At 44.4% G+C, this 19,001-nt stretch overlaps 4 protein-coding genes and 2 long non-coding RNA genes across 9 annotated transcripts; 4 read left to right on the top strand and 2 right to left on the bottom strand.

The window, feature by feature from the left end:
- Positions 1-1,213: 1,213 nt before the first annotated feature.
- inhbab (inhibin subunit beta Ab) lies at positions 1,214-3,641 on the top strand. Its single transcript, XM_058066053.1, has 2 exons — positions 1,214-1,870; positions 2,593-3,641. Exons 1-2 carry the CDS (start codon positions 1,465-1,467, stop codon positions 3,348-3,350), a joined length of 1,164 nt encoding a protein of 387 aa, XP_057922036.1. The 5' UTR covers positions 1,214-1,464; the 3' UTR covers positions 3,351-3,641.
- A 3,391-nt stretch (positions 3,642-7,032) lies between these two features.
- LOC131126291 (uncharacterized) lies at positions 7,033-8,455 on the top strand. The gene is made up of 2 exons (XR_009129132.1): positions 7,033-7,752; positions 8,056-8,455. It is a non-coding gene; the product is annotated as an uncharacterized LOC131126291 (long non-coding RNA).
- A 73-nt stretch (positions 8,456-8,528) lies between these two features.
- On the top strand, positions 8,529-13,272 carry dnajc1 (DnaJ (Hsp40) homolog, subfamily C, member 1). Its single transcript, XM_058068654.1, has 13 exons — positions 8,529-8,672; positions 8,947-9,191; positions 9,375-9,476; positions 9,540-9,586; positions 9,665-9,830; positions 9,897-9,994; positions 10,060-10,153; positions 10,234-10,327; positions 10,399-10,562; positions 10,649-10,768; positions 12,414-12,456; positions 12,543-12,922; positions 13,030-13,272. Exons 2-13 carry the CDS (start codon positions 9,033-9,035, stop codon positions 13,096-13,098), a joined length of 1,536 nt encoding a protein of 511 aa, XP_057924637.1. The 5' UTR covers positions 8,529-8,672; positions 8,947-9,032; the 3' UTR covers positions 13,099-13,272.
- On the bottom strand, positions 9,176-14,181 carry LOC131126292 (uncharacterized). Of its 3 annotated transcripts, none has more exons than XR_009129133.1 (6): positions 13,938-14,181; positions 12,694-12,755; positions 12,467-12,602; positions 10,632-10,725; positions 9,646-10,548; positions 9,176-9,560 (listed from the first exon to the last, which is right to left on the bottom strand). It is a non-coding gene; the product is annotated as an uncharacterized LOC131126292 (long non-coding RNA). The 3 variants fall into 3 exon arrangements; XR_009129135.1 differs by lacking the exon at positions 13,938-14,181 and adding an exon at positions 13,886-13,933; XR_009129134.1 differs by having other exon boundaries at positions 12,467-12,755; positions 13,886-13,945.
- On the top strand, positions 13,549-15,407 carry c3h7orf25 (chromosome 3 C7orf25 homolog). Its single transcript, XM_058068655.1, has 2 exons — positions 13,549-13,673; positions 14,079-15,407. Exon 2 carries the CDS (start codon positions 14,095-14,097, stop codon positions 15,343-15,345), a length of 1,251 nt encoding a protein of 416 aa, XP_057924638.1. The 5' UTR covers positions 13,549-13,673; positions 14,079-14,094; the 3' UTR covers positions 15,346-15,407.
- A 228-nt stretch (positions 15,408-15,635) lies between these two features.
- On the bottom strand, positions 15,636-18,851 carry LOC131125380 (inositol monophosphatase 1-like). Of its 2 annotated transcripts, none has more exons than XM_058066875.1 (9): positions 18,738-18,845; positions 18,300-18,375; positions 17,757-17,896; positions 17,583-17,687; positions 17,453-17,498; positions 16,450-16,558; positions 16,262-16,370; positions 16,022-16,173; positions 15,636-15,934 (listed from the first exon to the last, which is right to left on the bottom strand). In XM_058066875.1, exons 2-9 carry the CDS (start codon positions 18,360-18,362, stop codon positions 15,810-15,812), a joined length of 849 nt encoding a protein of 282 aa, XP_057922858.1. In that variant the 5' UTR covers positions 18,363-18,375; positions 18,738-18,845; the 3' UTR covers positions 15,636-15,809. The 2 variants fall into 2 exon arrangements, with proteins under 2 accessions (XP_057922858.1, XP_057922857.1); XM_058066874.1 differs by having other exon boundaries at positions 15,638-15,934; positions 18,722-18,851.
- Between the last annotated feature and the right edge of the window lie 150 nt (positions 18,852-19,001).

The raw sequence follows: 19,001 nt of genomic DNA, 5'->3' as shown, positions 1-19,001 counted from the left end.
ATGGAGCCATGGTTCGTTCGGCCCAGTGGTATTCTGTCATGTGCACTTTTGTGTCCAGTACACCTCAGTGTGGATGTTTTGTGTCATCTCCTCTGGCATTCCTTGGCTTAAATGTCAGGTCAGGAGGCTTGCTGGTCGGGAGGCCTGGTTGGGAGGCCTGCAAGTTTCCTGCTACTGGTAACCTGTAATCCAGTACTACCTGTTTCAGGGTCGGGTTGACGGCGACTAAACCGTCTCCCCCACTATCCCCGTCTGGTGATTGGTGTGGAGGGTGGCTGGACACCCTGATGGAACGAAAAGCAAGATCCATCTACAAGGGCGCTAATGTACCAGCGTCCTACAGGGTTTTTGACTCGATCCACTCCCTCTCTCATCCAGCTGTTTAGGCACTGGCCAAGCCTGGTCTCCGGAAGTATGTCATTGAGTGGGCAGCTGCATGTGTGGTTCCCATTAAGGCCAGACAATTTGATCATGTGCACATGGATCTAGTTTCTCCTTTACAGGGTTTTACAGATCTTTTCACAATGGTGGATCAAACCTATCCCCTTCTTTTCCACTACCTCGGCGGATGTGGTCCTTGCATTTCTTTCAGCCTGGCTTGGACGTTTAGGCACACCATCAGATGTCACCACAGAGGAGCGACCCCAGTTGGTGTGATAAAGATCTACCCACACTCTGCCGCAACATTAGACATTCACAACGCAATGTGTTGAGTGACTGTTTCTAATATTTTGAGTTACAGGGAGACTGAAAATATTGTGTTGTTCCTGTTGATCAATCATTTGAGTGCGATGAATAATTAAATCTTGATCTTAATTTCGTTTGCCAGCAGCAATGCGTTTTAGTCCAACTCTTGAGTCACACATGAAGATGAGGTGAAGTGCTGTGATGTAACACTTGAATCCCACCAGTAGAGGGTGTGTGTGTGTGTGTACTTGTGTGTACTTGTGTGTGTTTGTGTGATCCATCTGCTACAACTTTTCTTTCTAAAAATTCATTTCACACCAACGGAGTATCTCCTCCACGTGAGGTGTTGATGATGACGCTCTGACTCATGACTGTGTTCGTGTGTTCATGTGTGTATGCGTGTGTATGTGTGTGTTTTGAGTGAGTGGCATGAATGAATCAGGGACACATCGTGGTCCTCCTCCTCTGTCGTGACATTCATTGAGGAGAAAGTGTGTGTGATGTCACTGACTCACAGGGAAATTCCTCAGCGGATGGAGGGCGGGATCAAACGGACACACGAGTATAATTAGCGTATCTGAGTGGAGAGGCACACAAGACCCTAAGAGGAGACAAGAACCGGGATTGACATAAAACCACAGCTTGAGGCTCAGAGCCGAAGCATCCCCACACAGACGGACGTGACCTGGATGGGAGCAGTTAATCAAACACCTCAAGACCGTAGACTTACATAGAAAGGACTATTTCGGAGGACCTGTTGGACTGTAGCGGATCATCATGTCTCCAGCTTCTCTTCTCACTGCGCTTTTCACCCTGACCGTCATGGTGGAGTCTTCTCCAGCCGGATCACTGGTCCCACAGTCAGAAGTACCTCAGGGCCTCCATCGGGGGGCGATGTCCTCTGACTGTCCGTCTTGCACCCTAGCCCAAGTGAGAAAGAACTCGTCATCATTTGGCGGGTCAAGCGACATGGTGGACGCGGTGAAACGTCACATTCTCAACATGCTGCACCTTAGCGCACGACCCAACCTGACCCAGCCTGTTCCTCGGGCCGCTCTTCTCAATGCCATCAAGAAGCTACATGTTGGCCGTGTGGCCAGCGACGGCAGCGTGGACATCCAAGGCGAGGGTAGGGATCCCGAGGCCTCAGTGCCAGCCGAGGTCATCACCTTCGCAGAACCGGGTAAGTGTATATGATTGTATGTATCATAAGTGTATATGATATGAAACAGAAAGATCAAATAAGAGTAAGAAAGTACAAAATTGAGCTGTACTACACCCTTGAACTGGTGATGTGCACAAGAGAAATAATGTTCTTAGGGTTTGTAGGGAGAGCTCCAGTGCAGTGGCGTTTTAACACAGACACGTTATCCAGGTTTGACTACCTGTACACAAAACTGAAACTGGCAAAATGTGTACCCGGTACGAGTCAGGGGCATATGTAAAAAGTGAACTTCATGACAATGTTCATGATGCCTTTGATGACAGCATTGTGTTCAAACTGTTACACTAGTGTAAAGGTTTTGATTGGACTGAAGAACTGAAGGGCCATTCCCACTGACAATCCTATTATAATTATCGGAAGTGTTCATGACAATTTGTGTTCTTACACAATTCTACCAGCAGACTGTGTCATGATTCCACCTTTACTAGTACAGTGTTCGCACAACTGACAGATACTGTGATACAGACCACTTTAATATTGCTTTCTTGTGCAGTGGCGTGGTGTAGAACATGCTAATAATGCTCTCTATGAAAAGAGTGGCGATCATACCAAGTGGTCTCAGGCCGTGAAGCATTATCTCATTCAGACTTAGCATCTCTGTGTTTGTATTGTTTGTGTCCCTGAATTATTTACAGCAAATGATGCTAACATGCTGCTTTTCACTGTGTTTTTTGCACCAGGAGACTCGTTGGACACCTTAAACTTCGAGCTTTCCAAGGAAGGAAGCAGAGAAACGGTGGTGGAGCAAGCAAACGTTTGGATCTTCCTGAAGTTGTCCAAGGGAAATCGGGCCAAAGGCAAAGTGAAGCTGCAGCTTCATCATGCGGATGGAGACATGTGCATTTCAGAGAAAATGGTGGACACGCGTCGCAGCGGCTGGCACACGCTCGCCATTCCGCGTTCAGTTCAGTCCACACTGGATCGAGGTGACAGTGGACTTCGTCTTCGGCTGTCCTGTCCTCTGTGCGCCGAGGTTGGCGCCACACCTGTTCTGCTCCCTCCTGCCAGCGAGCAAGCCAAAGAACAATCCCACCGGCCCTTCCTCATGGTAGCGCTACGAGCCAGAGAGGAAGTCGCTCGGCGTCGCGGCACTCGAAGTTTGGAGTGTGATGACAAAATTGGAATGTGCTGCAAACGACAGTTTTATGTAAGTTTTAAAGACATCGGTTGGAGCGACTGGATTATCGCGCCATCTGGTTACCATGCCAACTACTGTGAGGGAGACTGTCCGAACCACATGGCAAGCATTGGCGGCTCCTTCCACTCCACCATCATCAACCAGTACCGCATGAGGGGCTATGGCCCACTCCAGAACATCAAGTCATGCTGCGTGCCCACGCAACTGCGGGCGATGTCGATGCTGTATTACGACGCCGAGCAGAAGATCGTCAAAAAAGACGTACACAATATGATCGTGGAGCAATGTGGATGCTCATGAATAGATGCCTCGTCAGCACTAGGCGGGTCAAATGTACAATTTGATCAAATATTTATGTTGGCTGGACAAAAGTCTTTAATTTGACTCTTTTCCACATTGGAAAGAAACAAGAAGCACACAATCAAAGTAGGAGAGTGATGCCTGATGGCAATGATGACATTATGGCATTTTATTTCTACTTTGTGTCAAAGTGTCTTTGTCAGATGGTCAATGGACACAAGATGATCGACTATATTGAGCCTGAAACTTGACTGTGATGCTGCAGTTCAGAAGAAGCTAACAGTTGGCTAGTGAGGGACTTTGAAGAGGTTTTCATTGGTAATTGTAAATAATTAAAGATGATTTCTTTATTCATGTGTGCCTTGTGATGCGTTGGTCAGTTAAAGCTTTTGCAGGCTGAGAAGAAGGTGGCCACCCCAAATTGGTTACCATGGCAACGATGTGTTTGTTCACTGACCTACAAACTCATGGATGAGTCGACGTGTTGATTTAAGAAACACAAAGATGGCAACAATGCATTGTGGGTACTGGAGCATGTCGCTCCAAAAAGTAGAGGAAAATGTTTTGGACAGAAAATGTCTTGACTAACATGTCTGCTGAAAATTAATTAGAAATATTACATAATAAAACAAATACAAACAAAGTTTTTACTAATTATTAAATTATGATTTTGCAAGAAAAAATTCAACCCAAATTATATTTTTTACATCTACTGTATGCAGCTGTTGAGAGGGCATTCACGTTCAAGCTGCAAGCATCCCACCCTCTTCCTCGTCTGACCATGTAAGCTACTTCTCACACGGCCCACACGCACACAACAAAAGGAGAACATTATGTTCCAAATGCAGTGTTTGGAAAAGCACACGAGTACACTCACCAGTTCAACAGGACTATACTGTAGCAGCCACCATAGCATCCATATTTGAATCCTTTCGTTCTCAAAGATTTTGTTTGCGAACATGCATACGCGCCTGGCATGTTCATTTGCGCAAAACATATAGATAGTTTATTAATTTCTAAGAGAAATTCACATTTCCAGCCACTCTGCAAAAATGGCATAATAAACTTAAAGGGGGCCGGGCCTATTATGCTTGTTCCACTTTTCTGACCTATAAATGTAGTTAGAATATTGTATTCTCATGTTAAACGATGCCAACATTTCAGATAATGAGGTTTGTGCATTTGAAAGAGAGCCCTGAAAAAAGTTTGGCATGGCTCTGAATGCTCGGTTTCAGAAGGCGTGTTAAACTGCCCCTTTTGTGATGTCACAGAGGGCAGACTTCTTTATATGGGCGTGTCTGTAAGCCTCTGCTTCTCTGTTTACAAAACATGCACCGGCAAAAGTTATTGTATTTGGTGATTCCCACCAACAGAAAAATATTTTCATCTGTCAACACCATTTCACATGGGACTGTTTTTGTGAACATGAACGTGAAATATGTGCCAAATTGTTGCTGGAGCCCTAAGCAGCCTGCTCTCGGCGGGAAAGGTGTGTTAATTTTGGACACGCTGTGCGTCCATGTGGCGCAATCACATCCGGCCTTTGACAAAGTGTGTCCGACAATGAGCGCTATCGCTCAGGCAGGCGAGGTTGCCACATGTCCGGCTTCTCTTGAACTTGAATTCCACCGCACCAGCTCTGCTACATTGAGTTCATACACGGTAAGTCAGGGGTCTGCAGCCGGTAAATCATGAGCTGCCAGTAGCTTCTTAACACTTGAATTTGATCTCCAAAAACTTCATTCATCATCAACTCATATACCCACTATAGGGTCGCACGGTGTGCGAGTGGTTAGCATGTAGGCCACAGAGTCAGGAGATTGGGAAGACATGGGTTTGAATGATCACAATGGGCATCTCTGTGTGGAGTTCTCCCCATGCACTCCTGGGTTTTCTCCGGGTACTCCGGTTTCCTCCCACATTCCAAAAACATGCTAGGTTAATTGGTGACTCCAAATTGTCCATAGGTATGAATGTGAGTGTGAATGGTTGTTTGTCTATATGTGCCCTGTGATTGGCTGGCGACCAGTCCCGCCAGTCCTACCTGAAGTCAGCAGTTCATACACCTGCGACCCTAGTACGGATAAGCGGTATAGAAAATGGATGGATGGGAATCAATACGGAAACAGATCACCTGAAATTCGTAGTGCAATAATACATGCTAAAAGATAAAAATAAGTCAATTCTTGTGTTGAAGCCCCCTCTGTTGTGTTGCAAAGCCTCATGGCGCCTGCTCAGCCTTTCAGGGGAGCAGGACAGTGATAGTAATCTGCCACTGAAACTACTTTTTTGTCGTCCTGGATCAGTTTTCTGTACTCATCCTTCTGTCCCCTTCTGATACATCCCACGATGGCTGTGTAGTCTGTGAACCTGTGTACAGTTCCCTGTGGAGCTCCCCTGGTGGTCACAGTGTTGGACCAGCAGTTCCCCAATTACACCTACTTCTTCTGCTTGCAGTTTGTACACAATGTATGCTTCGGTAGAAATACAAACTCCATCACTCAGGATGCTGACGAGCATCTCCTTAATTGCACAGCAAACAAACACACAGCTTGTGTGATGGTGTGTTCATGTGCAAGTGAAGCCAAGATGTCTTTATTAGCTGCTTCACACTCATCACTGAGATCCATGTTCTTGTCAAACACTCTTCAATTAGCTGCTCTCATCTGCTGGAGGCGGTGGTGTTGATGCAATCAGGCCAAACCTGACATATCCCTCCGGCTCTGCACTATTACTTGTAGATCTAACTAAAATAGATCCTTCACTTATTACATTAAGTGCAGAAATGAGTTAAGGAGATCCTTCACCTTTTTATGATTACAAAAAGTGTATATAAGTAAAGTACAACCTTAACCTTTTTAGTATAACACCAGGTAAATCTAACTAATTAGATCCTTCCCTATATGAACACATATATTAACACTAAACACGTACTTTGAGCAACTAATTACAATAAGGTGGGAGATGGCATCACTACCATTGATAATAGTGGGTGCTTCCAGCACTTGTTATGTAAATATGTGCTAAAGTAACATGTTTACAGTTAACAGGGTTGTTGTTGTTGGCCCACCTCACAGACCTTATCAAAGTACAAAAAAGCAACACATTATCTATCACAAAGTGATTGCTTTAACTACATGCTGTGAAATGGCAAGACAGCTTTATTTATAGAGCGCCATCCGTATAGAAGGCAATTAATTGTCCTTTACAGAAAATAAGGGTAAAATCGCTTCATTAATAAAAACATAGACTCATTAAAAACATGCTGCCCATTCCACAGTTACAAACACTTCCAGGTTATAAGTCTCATGGACTGTGATGTTTTTGTCCATCCATCCATTTTGTATGCCAGTTGGGGTACACCATGGACTTGTCACCAGCCAATCGCAGGGCACATATAGACAAACAATCATTCACATGGACAATTTAAAATGACCATTGAACCTAACATGCATGTTTTTGGAATGTAGGAGGGAAACCGGAGTAACCAGAGAAAACCCACACACGGGGAGAACATGCAAACTCCACACAAAGATGCCCATGCGGAGAATTGAACCCAGGTCTCCCTGATCTCACAGTGCGGCCCGTTGATATAAAATACTGTAGCTTTTGCCCCAACATTGAGAGAGTAGTCAAAAGGTGGTCTATGGCCATGGACGTTTTTTTACATTGGAAAAATCTTCCGGCACACAACTAACCAAAAATATCATCACGACCTCTCACGAGCATCACTAGTCTATCTGAGGTTACGTATTGCCACGCGGACAAATATTTTAAGTAATATTGTATAGTATTTTAAGTAATATTGGATAATTCCTCACGGTACACAAGTGTATTGCGGTACAGTGGTTGAAAATCCCTGAGTTACGCCATACCTCTGATCTATGCTAACCGATACCAGAAGAGGGCGGGGCAAATGTAAATGAGTGCCGCTGGGCGGCGCTGCGAGTTATAGAACAGAACTCTTTCCACCGAGATTTCACTTTCACTTCTGGTTGCTTCTCGTTGTTTTTATTTTTTAGCTGGTCGCCCTCCGCTTGTTGAATTTCATACAAAAACAAAGCGACTTTCGTGAGATACGTGTCTCGTGTGCATACGGACTTCCCACATGGATCGAACACCAACCAGAATTAACCGGAACAAGGGGTTCCACTCACCGTCCTCCGACTGGCCTCGAATCCACTACGGAGGTTCCGTACATCGCAGTCCTTCTCCCCGGAGGTTCCCGACATTCTCACCGTGTTCTCCGGCATATTCCCCCGGTTCGAATCTAGGACATCGGTGCTCTCCCCCAATGGGGCCCATTGGTAGAGGAAGATTCTTCGCAGTTTCTCCGGTCGGGGAGCAGCGACGCTGGGGGGACACTTTCAGGCGGCCTCGGGGCTTCAGTCCCACAATGCAGGTAAACATCGCCTTGTTTTTGTATGTATTGTATTATACAGTTGTATTTGGTTTAAAAACGTTAAAAATTCCCGTGTGTTTCTCAAAATAAGCCACGTGGTTGTTAGGATACATCGAAAGTGAAAAAGTATCTTCTGTTCTTTCTGTTCTCAAAGTAGTCTGGGGTTCTTTTTCATGCTGTCTTGTTTCATCCCTTTCATTCAATGTTGTCCATCTCTTTGTACTTCTCCCTGAACCACAGTCTTACTTTGACGCAAATTATCCTAAAAAGACATTGTGTGATACAGTTGTTTGTTGTTTTCAGTCAAACGACGCTGTGGAGAAATATTTGAGTGCATCAATGTTGGATGACCCCTGGGAGGCGCTGCAGGCACGACTCACTACAATTCAACATAACACGTGACACAACCGGAAAAAGCTCTTGTGTGTAGGTTTACCCCTTCCCCGATTCCCTAATAGACTCTTTGAAGATTTGGAACCAGCAGTATAGATTGTTCATTTCAGATACAGTTAAACATATACACATTAAATAATTCATGAATTATATTCCTGCAACTCACCTCTAGCCAAATTTCACCACAACCAACATGATGCAAAATCGGAGAAGAGTTTGTAAACAACTTACTTTACACTTACAATAAAAAAATGCGTTGTATATTTTGTAAAATGTTTGTGTGAAAATAAACATTGACTTTTGTATATGACAGAGTTGAATGTTTTTTTATTTATGACGTTGTGGTGAACCACAATTTAGATTGGACGTTCAATACTTGATGACGTCACTTCCGGTTCCGGGGTTACGTGTGTACGGTAGTTGTAGCGAATTTGGTGTTGCCCTTAAACTCGGTTGCCTCAAGTGGAGCGTAAATAGTTGATTCGACTCCTCTTACGTTTCGAATCACCGTCTCACTTTACAATAAGGTACAGAAAATACAGTAGTTACTGAGCATCTAACTGTCTTATAGTAGTTAATGAGAAACTAATGAGTAGAGAAGTTACTGAGGAACTAAGGCACATAAATGTAGTGACTGAATTAGCGAAGACCTAATAAGTAGTGGTTAGTGTTAGGTATTTTCGTTCCCCATTAACGAAGGTAATTTTGTGCAACTTAATGTAAAGTGTAACCCAAACCACAGCTATCATTATCCTTTGGTCCAATCTTTAAAAAGTATAACAAAATATTTTATTTTGATAGTGCGTTTGACCCGGATGTGACCGGTGGAGAATTTCCGTGCTGTGGCCCGTTGAGCTGGCTGTTCCGCACCGTGTCTTCTACACACGATGACGGCCTGGGTGTGCTCGGGTGGCTTTGAGTTGGTCTCCTTGCTGCTGCTGCTATCAGCGTGTCCTCCCTTGGTCGCTTGGGACACAGATTTGGAGCTTCTCGACCTAGTAGAGGAGATCCCGCAGACCTTCTATCACTTTCTGATGGTGGAGCAGGTTCGTACTACTAGTCTCCATGGTAACAAATCAGTGGTGCCTAGTTCTGATGGAAAATTAACAGCTAGATCACGCATTTGCGCTCCTTTTTCACAATTATTTTAATTTACCATTTTAAAAACACACCCAGTAATCCTACTATATAGACTATGGACATAATGTATGTACACACTTTGTGTTTAGGACGCGTCAGCAGCAGAAATCAAGAAAGCGTATCGTCGCTTGAGTCTCATTTTGCATCCTGACAAGAACAAAGACCCAAATGCAGAAAGCCAGTTTCGTCAGGTGAAGACATGACCTCACAAAATCCGAAACCATATGAAAATGACACTTGTGTTCACTTTGAAGCTGGTGGCCATTTATGAAGTCCTGAAAGACGAAGAGCGACGGCGCAGGTGAGCTGTAGGCCAATCACAGTGCATGCGTACACATATATATCGCCATGAAGCCTCACCTCTCCTTTTACCGTGCAGGTATGACGACATCCTTTTGAATGGACTTCCTGATTGGCGGCAGCCCGTCTTCTACTACAGACGTGTGAGGAAGATGGGTAACAGCGAGTTGGCTTTCCTCCTGTTCCTCATCCTCACTGTGGGGCACTATGCCGTCATTTGGTCAATTTACCTGGAAAAGCAGCTGGTAAGTTGGCCAGTCAGAACCAAGTGCACAATCAAGAAGTTTAGTTATGTGACATCATGTTTGCAGGATGAACTGTTGAGTAAAAAGAAGAAGGAAAAGAAAAAGAAGATCAACTCCAAACCAGCAGAGGAACTGAAGTGGACCACACCGGACCGTCCTGACAGGTATTCATATGACATCACTACTACAGTTTATAGACCTCTTGTCTTATTGAACTTGGTCTTTGCAGGGCTCAGGAACGTCCCCACTGGCAGGATATTCTTCCTCTGAAAGTCAGCATGTGGATTTACCTGTCAATCAAACACGCACCACAAACCCTGCAGGTACACTGCCGATCTATGTGGACCTATTCATGGCGTTGAGGTGACTTTTTTTTTTTAAAGGTTTTGGTTTGTATGTTCAGGAGGTCCAACAATACTACAAAGACTACCAGCAGATGAAGAAGCAGCAGAGGGAAGAAGAAGAAGAGGAAGAAGCTCAACTGGAAGTCATGACAAGTAAATGTTTTTTTATGATTCCTTCCATGTTTAAACTCACATGACCTTTCACTGTGTGTTTATCCTTCCAGGAGAGAAGAAGCCAAAGTGGAAGAAACCAAAGATGGATTTTCCTGTTTATGTCCCATCAGCGGATGAGCTGAACTCCCAAAGTTATCAGCAGACGGGATCCATTGAGGAAGTAGAAGACCAGTTGGATGAGTGGTTGCAGGATCAGAGGCCTGCCAGGAAGAAGGTCATATTTGATCATTACCCAATTTTCTTTATGCACACCCAAGCTGATGGCTAAAATAAGGTGTCATACGTTTTTGTTGTTGTTAGGCTTCAGAGTGGACCGAGGAAGACGTCAGCCTCCTCAGCAGATTGATGGGCAAATTTCCAGGAGGAACACCGGGTCGCTGGGAGAAAATTGCGCATGAGATGGGAAGATCTGTGTCTGATGTAAGCTGTTTTAAAGCTACATCAAGGCAACATTACTTGCTTGTGTTCTTAACAGGGCTTTCAATCAATTAACATTTAATTGCAATTAATCACATTTTGTCCATAGTTAACTCAGAATTAATCAAGTTTTTAATGTATAATAAGTAGGAATGTAAATCTCTTTGTGGTAAACGATTCGATACATGGGTTGAGATACAATTCAAAAAGATATTTTAAAAACTGAACTATTTGATATGATTCAATACAATGTAGAAACAACACGAGTCAATGGTTACATTTGTTGATGTAGACATAAATCTTACATTATAAAATAAAGAAGCCATGGCATCCTTACAGCACATTCAAAAGAGCACATTATAACCACCAGGCCGCGGGAAACATTAAGGTGCATTGATTTAAAAACACCTAATAATTCATAAATTACTACATCAAATTTTAAGTAAAGGGATATCAATTTTGGAAATATGGTATTAATAAAATAATATACAGTTAGAAACACCCCATTTTTATCACGTTTAATATGAGCAGCTACTTGTCCCACTTTGTTCGACAGTCCTTGAACGCACCTTCTAACTTTCTCCCACACTGCACTGATATAAAACTATACTGTATGCCAGAGGTAGGGAACCTATGGCTCGGGAGCCAGGTAGGGCTCTTTTGATGACTGTATCTGGCTCTCAAGCATTTACCACAATAAAAATGTATGTTTGCTAACATTTTAAAGTAAACATCACAGAAATCACTGTTAAAAATAATATTAAAAATCAAAACTTTCTTATGCATTTTAATTCGTCCATCTATTTTCTACTGCAATATGGCCGACCATATCCATCTTTCTTGATGATATTTTCCAGGTCAAACACCAAAACTTGATTATTACTGGGTAATGCGGTAGTCTACCTCGGTCATTGAGATGTCAAAAAAAACATGTAAATGTAAACTTTCCTCCTTTAGTCAAATAGTCACCTAGCTAAAGCTGCAGAACCAAGCCTTTTGACGAAGATGGCCAAAAGAATGAAATACGTGTACTGAATACGGTTCAAAACTATGCAGCAGCAGAAGTTGCATTAATGGCAGCAAGTATTTGATTTATTATTGGACACTGCGCTGCTCACGAAAGTGTGCTGGCCACACCCCATTGGCGTGGGGTAGTGTGCCTGGTCTACGTAATTAGAGCCCATTATATCTAAAACTGTTGGTCTTACATAAAAATGCACACATTTTATTGCATTCAATATTTAAAAAAATGTATATGGCTCTCACAGATACACATTTTAAAATATCTGGCCTTCATGGCTCTCTTAGCCAAAAAGGTTCCCGACCCCTGCTGTATGCTAATGCTAAAACTATATGGGAATGCATATAGCATATTTGAAAAACAAACTCCAGGCTTGTACTGGTGGATGGTGGGCCTGTGTTCATTTAGTGCATGTTGTCATGGTTTTACATCATGATAATAATTAATATGATAAAGTAGATCACTTTCTAGTACACTGTTAATGCTAGTTCTGCCAATGCTATTTACAGCATTATCATTTTCACATTTTAACTTTGACAGCCCTACTATTACTGGATGAAAACATTGTAGAACCACGAGTACAAGAAACTTGGTGAACAATTGAATTCAACTTGTTTCCTTTACCAGGTGACCACCAAAGTCAAACAGGTCAAAGACAACGTCAGCACAGGTAAACGCACCTGATTTATCTGTTTGTTCTCCTTTCTGCCGTCTTGAAGCGTTACTTTCAGCTATTGTCTTTTTCTGGTGATGCAGGTCTTGTGAAGCTGTCCGAGTTGAAGGGGACCACTCTTCCGATAAGGTCGCTTCCTGTTTCTGACACTTTAATGACACAAAGTGTGGGTGGGGCCAGTGAGGAGCATCAGGAGGAATCGGTTCTGGCAGCCAAAAAAAGAAACAGGAAAACCTTGGTAGCAGCAGATGGAGGGGAGGTCCGGATCAGGGCTCGGAGACAGAAAGACTTCCACCCTGATGAGGTGGAAGAGGAGAAAGCAGAGACCCAGGAGAACAAAGCGGACATGATGGTGTGGACTCAGAACCAGCAGAAGCTTCTGGAACTCGCCCTGCAACAGTTCCCCAGAGGAACTGCTGAGCGCTGGGACCGTATCGCCAAAGTGGTCCCAGGGAAAACCAAGGTGAGCTACAGGTTTTGTCTAAAACTGGTGTGACATAACTAACTAGTCGTAGACAGATAAAAGCAATGTTTGCAGGATGACGTGATGACCTTCTGTGTCACATTTAGGAGGACTGCATTGTTCGTTACAAGATGTTGGCAGAACTTGTCCAGAAAAGGAAACAAGCTCAGAGTTGATGAAGCCAAACTCCGCCCCCACTGTGACGTGTGACTACCTTTCATCAAGTGGCTCCAGTTTGGAAGATTGTGTTGTTGCTTGTCACATGACTCTGACCTCATTGCTTTATGTGCCTTATCTTTTCAGCATGTCAGTATCATCATTTCAACTAATAAAAGATATTTATTCTGAAATCTTTGGATGTTATTGCACTCTTTTGGAAGCGTGTACCACATGACTGACATCTTCAGCTTAAAATGTCACTGATACGTCATGACACGTTTGATTGACTGCTTCAAAATACTTCGAGAGATGTGAAAACCATTGAATAACAGTATTCTTCCTTCGGGTGTCACATCTTAATATCCCGGCTAGAAATGAACATGCAAAACCGGCATTTTCGGGACTGCTAGAGACGCCATGCTACAGGTTTCACTACTATTTACGATCTAAAAACAAATAAAGCAGTCAATCAGAAAAAAAAAAGTAATATTAGTAGCCTCTACCGGAAGTGTGTTTGTTGACGATTCTGTCGGAAGCGGAAAAAGGCAGCAGTTAGCATTAGCCGAGTCAAACCTTACACGTCACTGATACAGTAAGTCTGCGTCATGTTGATTCGTTCACCCTTTTTGTGTTTCTTGTGATTTAATAGTAACAGCTAAACTCTAGGAACACAATAAGCAAGTAATTCATCTACAGATTAAAATGGTGTCCGCGCGAATAATATCAAATAGATAAATTATGTTAGCTGCTGACGTTCATTCTTGAATCCCGTTTATTTAGGTTGAAAGTAATCATTTTAAATACCTTTTTAATAATGCTGTTTCTGCCTTGGAAAGCAAACTGTCAACACACTCACCATTGTCATTCCTTCTTGATTGACGATTGATTGAATGGCGGCTGTGTCACTTGCACACGTGATGGAATAAGGCCAGTTTGGTGCTTATACTCGAAGATCTAGAGGGTTGATGTCACCGTATGGTCTTCCTGTACTTCTCAGGTAGGATGCGTCCACCATGTCGCTTAAGGACATGCTGCAGGAGAGAATCGGCGTGGCCAAAGCCTTGTGTCAAAGGGCCGAGCAGCTGAGTCCCACCGTGGAAGGTCGAGGCAAGTTGTGCAGCAAACTGCGAGCCGAGCTGCGTTTCCTGAGGCGAGTGGAAAGCGGCGAGCTGTTCGTTAAAGAGTCACATTTGCACAGCACCAACCTGACCCACCTGACCGCCATCGTGGAGTCTGCCGAGAGCCTTGAGGACGTAGTTGCTGTGTTGCACGTCTTCTCCTACCAGGACGCTGCTGGCCGCAAGCAGACTCTGGTGGTGGACGTGGTAGCCAATGGTGGGCACACCTGGGTCAAGGCGGTGGGCAGAAAGGCCGAGGCCCTACACAACATCTGGCAGGGACGGGGCCAGTATGGCATCAAGAGCATCATCCGGCAGGCGGAGGACTTTGTGGAGGCAAGCCACCAACAGCCTGTCCAATACCTCCACCCCCATGTCGTCTTCGCCTTTTACAATGGTGTCTCCAGCCCCATGGCCGAACGCCTAAAGGACATGGGCGTGTCTGTCCGCGGGGACATTGTAGCCGTAAACACAGTCCCGACAGAGGACGAGTGTGGGGGTGAGGACAATGAGCAACACAGTGAGGAGGAAGAGGATGAGTCCGAGCTAACCAGAGTGGATCGCGGCACCGTGGTGGCCAGCCTGGCATTCCCTACGCAGGTCCACATCGAGGAGTGTCCCCGCGTCAACCTGGACATAACCACACTCATCGCTTATGTTTCTTCTCTGAGTCATGGCCGCTGTCACTTTACCTTCAGGGAGCACGTTTTGACCGAGCAGGCGGCTCAGGAGCGCCGCCAGCAGGTTTTACCACACCTTGATGCCTTTATGGCAGGAAAGGAGTTGTACGCTTGCCGCGCCGCTGTTCAGGACTTCCAGCTCATCCTGGACACACTGGGCGGGCCCGGCGAGAAGGAGCGCGCTAGTCAGCTGCTGGCCCGCCTCCACTTGGTGGACGACAGCCCTTCAGAGCGGGCTCTGGGCCTCACGCCGAGTGCCAAAGTGAACCGCCGCTCCCTCTTGATTTTTGGCACTGGTGACTCAATACAAGCGGTCACCATGACGGCAAACAGTCGCTTTGTCAGGGCAGCGGCCAATCAGGGCGTACGATTCAGTGTGTTCATCCACCAACCGCGAGCACTGACTGAGGGCAAGGAGTGGAGGGCTACACCCGTCAGCGTGGGGGCTGATGGGGGTTTGAGTTAACAAAGTTCATTATGTTCAAAGTTTGACAGATTGGGTATCTGAGTTGAATAAAGCATCTGGAAACTTAACCTCTGTCTCTTTCCTTACTGGAGCTTTCTCATTATTCCAAGAAAAGTTGACTTTCCTAATATAATGGTTTTGCCAGGCGCCATTGGGAAGTGATGTCACACGATGGCAGTCAATTATTTGTTTCATGGTTACGATGCACACCCATAATTTAGAAGCTACAAGACAATACTTCACAACTAATACTATCTGCAGTAAGTACAAGCGCTCAACCACAATATGAGGAATGAGTTCCATTACAACTTTTTAAACGCATTATCTCTTGATGCCAGCTAGCTTTTAATTTGAAAGGTACACATATTACATGGAAATAAACAAAGTCTACCTTGATGTTCATTTGAAGTCTCCTAGTGAATATTTTAGGACGCTTCTCTGTGGTTTGCTGAAGTCCTGACACCTCACTGTGCAAGCGGCGCGTCGTCTCTGAGTGGAGAGAAAGAATCGATTTCTTTGACAAGTCTCTCTGCGATGCTTTCATTGTTGGCGGCCAAAACTCGGCGGGACATCAAATCCAACGGGCCTCCTAAAAAAAATAAAATAAAATAAAATGTGTGAGCAGGATGATGCACTACAAAGAAGTGTCATGTGAACCAGTAGGCCAGCCTCCTACCCTCCACATCCATCAAGACGCCGCCGGCTTCAGAGACAATGAGCGAGCTCGCCGCCATGTCCCACACATGAATGCCAATTTCATAGTATGCCTCGACGCAGCCAGACGCCACCAGGCACATGTTAATGGCTGCACTTCCTGCACCACGCACCCTGGAATCAAACATGCACACTTTTATGGTTTTGATGACTCGAGCAGGCCAGAGGATGTTCTACTTGCCAATGGGTGTGGTTCTAGTACCCATGGACGGGGATGCTGACAATTCTCTTGAGACTGGAGAAGATCTTGTCCACTGTTTGCGCTTCTCTGTTGGACCCAAACTCTACAGCGATGATGGCCTTGTGGATGTCTGAGGGGAAGCCACATGACATCTGAGTCTTCCCGCTCACAACTCTTTAAATAACGAGAGAGATGGATGCGTGGAAGACCTCGCTGCGGAGAAACTTGCAGAGGTTCTCCGTTACAGAAGGCTCCCCTCCCTCGGCGTGCAGTGAACATTTGATCTTGAAGACAACTGTACACCACGCCAAACTCTATCTGTAAGACGCAGACACAGTCATATTATATACACACACAAACATTTTTCTTCTTATTCTGATATATACGTATATATGTCAATGTGCTTTTTAGTTTGGTTTTACAATTTTTTGTGCTTTTTTGTTTCTGCAGTTTGCCTCAGGTCAGGTGCCAGTAGCTCAGGAGCTAGAGCAGATCGTCCAGAAATCAGAAGGTTGGCAGTTTGATCCTCAACCCCTCCACCCGGTCACCGCCATAGAGTCCTTGGGCAAGACACACTCCAGTGCTGCCCACACTGGTGTATGAATACGAATAAATGCTTGGTGGTGGAAACGCGGGCAGCTACAGCTAGCAGCCACCAATGTGTGTGACTGAGTAGTAGTTCATTTCATTATGAAGTATTTTGGGTACCTTGAAAAACACTGTCAAATCAAATCCATTATTATTACTGGCAAATGGGCCACAATTTGGACACCCCTGATTTTCTTCATCTGGTTTCAGCATACCCTTGGATTGATGGCTTCAAGTGCCTGCGAGTGATGGTGGTTGATAGGATGGGGGAGTGTTGTGGCAGCTGGAGCTGGTAGATGAATTACAAGAGTCAGCCTTTACAATCCACGTTGCTACAGCTAGAGGATTTTTTTTTTTTATGGACGTTATGCATCACGCTTGTTGCTTGCGGGGCAAGCTGGTGTGGCCTGTACTGGCACCTGTGGATTTCAGGGACTGGGCTTAGGATGTCGTGGGGTTACTGGCCTCACTAATGTGATAAAGTATTTATTTTTCCTAATATTTTTGGGATCTAGCGGTAAAGCCCCTAGGATTGATGTGTTATTTAGTTGGCCATCCCTGATCTGGATGTTTCTTAAAGTCACCTGCTCATACTTCAACAGGGTGAATTATGATCAAACAGACCTGTTTGTTGACGGAGAATCCGATGGCAACAGCAACAAAAGGATAGCTGCAGAAGAGATGACAGACAGCATGAAGTTCATGTGTGAGAGTTGTGAGTGGAAACATCTTGTGATGCACAGTTTTAGTTCACGTGTGAACAAAGTTGGTGGTGCCATCAATAGGGTCAATGATCCAGGTGGGATTGTCAGTCAGAACGCAGGCTTCTCCAGCAGCAACAGACTCCTCCCCAATGAAGCTGACAGAATATAGACATTAAACATAATACATGACAGCAATGATGGCTTTTACAGTTTAACCTTCCTACCAGTGTGTTGGGAATTTCTCCTTCACTGATTGGATGATGAGTTGTTCCACCTTCTGGTCAGTCTGTGTCACTAAATCAACTGACGAACTTTTCACCATCACTGCGTCCATTTGCGTGCTGTGCAGGGCTTCACGCACCACCTGATAAATTACATTATTAATTTGTTGTACATTATTTGAGTTTTAGCACATGTGCTAACTCGCAACACTTGTTCAGAGTTTTTTTTTAATGACATTTATTTACTCATCAGCATTCATAAATGACATTCAGTCATTCATCAATTCACTCACGCCTCACTGGCCTTACCTGTCAACATTTGTATGAAATAAAATAAAACCAGACTGCCCACTGCCTATGCGCTCGACTGTCATCTGCAGTACCTGAATACTTTTTTTTTTAGTTTAAAGTAAACATACGAAAGAAGGGCAAAATATAGGCGTGTCGTCAGGTATGTCAATGACATCCACTCACTCTTCAATGACATTCATTCACGCGTCTTTATCCAAAACAGCACAGCAAATCACAGTGGAGTGTGAGGCACACCTGACCAGCTTTTCGCGCCACAGCAACGGCATGGTCCATGGCGTTCTGCCAAACATCGTCCATGTTGGATGGGCAGCTTGTGGACACACAGCAAGGGGGTGGAGTTAGTACAATTCCGGGGCTGGGGTGAATTTTTTTTTTAAGGGGCACAGAACTTCTGGCAGCGCCCCTGGCTGCAGTGACTACATATCAACACCGGGAGGCATACGTGGTTTGTTTGTTTTTTTTTTAATAATTATATTATTTTGTATCAACAACATTGTAAATCCCAACGTCTCGAAAGTGATAATGAGGTGTCAGCCAACATAAATTGTCGAAACAGAGTAAATCGAAAACCGTACACTTACTAATTTAAGGCTAAGGTGTGACGTAAAAATGGAGAAAAACAATGTGTGACATAACAATGTAAAAGTATAACATACCTTAAACGTAACTCACCGACACTTGCTGTCAAGGTGTGAAGACTGGATTTGTCTTACTTGGTGTTAGGGATCACCAATTCTCCTTTCTTCCGGGTTTTTGTTCTTCTTTGTTCTTCGCTCAGCGCGCGCTGCTTCCCCCTGCTGGTCACTGTGAGCTTGACACATTGGTCAATCAATCTGAACGTTAAAATGTTAAGACTTTTCGACGAACAAACACCGGTGACGTCACAGGTCATTCACCGTGTCTGATCATAAGAAACATAACATAAATGAATGCATT

Source organism: Doryrhamphus excisus, chromosome 3 (genome assembly GCF_030265055.1).
Source record: "Doryrhamphus excisus isolate RoL2022-K1 chromosome 3, RoL_Dexc_1.0, whole genome shotgun sequence".
In the NCBI taxonomy this organism is placed as follows: Eukaryota; Metazoa; Chordata; class Actinopteri; order Syngnathiformes; family Syngnathidae; genus Doryrhamphus; species Doryrhamphus excisus.
This window is presented reverse-complemented; position numbering and strand designations above follow the sequence as displayed.

Excerpts from the sequence above, each read along its gene's own strand:
- c3h7orf25 (XM_058068655.1), top strand. The coding sequence starts at position 14,095 with ATGTCGCTTAAGGACATGCTGCAGGAGAGAATCGGCGTGGCCAAAGCC.
- dnajc1 (XM_058068654.1), top strand. The coding sequence starts at position 9,033 with ATGACGGCCTGGGTGTGCTCGGGTGGCTTTGAGTTGGTCTCCTTGCTG. Across the intron at positions 9,995-10,059 it reads ACACCGGACCGTCCTGACAG|GGCTCAGGAACGTCCCCACT; the intron begins GTATTCATATGA and ends TGGTCTTTGCAG. Across the intron at positions 10,328-10,398 it reads TCAACTGGAAGTCATGACAA|GAGAGAAGAAGCCAAAGTGG; the intron begins GTAAATGTTTTT and ends TTATCCTTCCAG.
- LOC131125380 (XM_058066874.1), bottom strand. The coding sequence starts at position 18,362 with ATGGACGATGTTTGGCAGAACGCCATGGACCATGCCGTTGCTGTGGCG. Across the intron at positions 16,174-16,261 it reads GTCAGCATCCCCGTCCATGG|GGTGCGTGGTGCAGGAAGTG; the intron begins GTACTAGAACCA and ends GTTTGATTCCAG. Across the intron at positions 15,935-16,021 it reads CGTCTTGATGGATGTGGAGG|GAGGCCCGTTGGATTTGATG; the intron begins GTAGGAGGCTGG and ends TATTTTTTTTAG.
- inhbab (XM_058066053.1), top strand. The coding sequence starts at position 1,465 with ATGTCTCCAGCTTCTCTTCTCACTGCGCTTTTCACCCTGACCGTCATG. Across the intron at positions 1,871-2,592 it reads CATCACCTTCGCAGAACCGG|GAGACTCGTTGGACACCTTA; the intron begins GTAAGTGTATAT and ends TTTTTGCACCAG.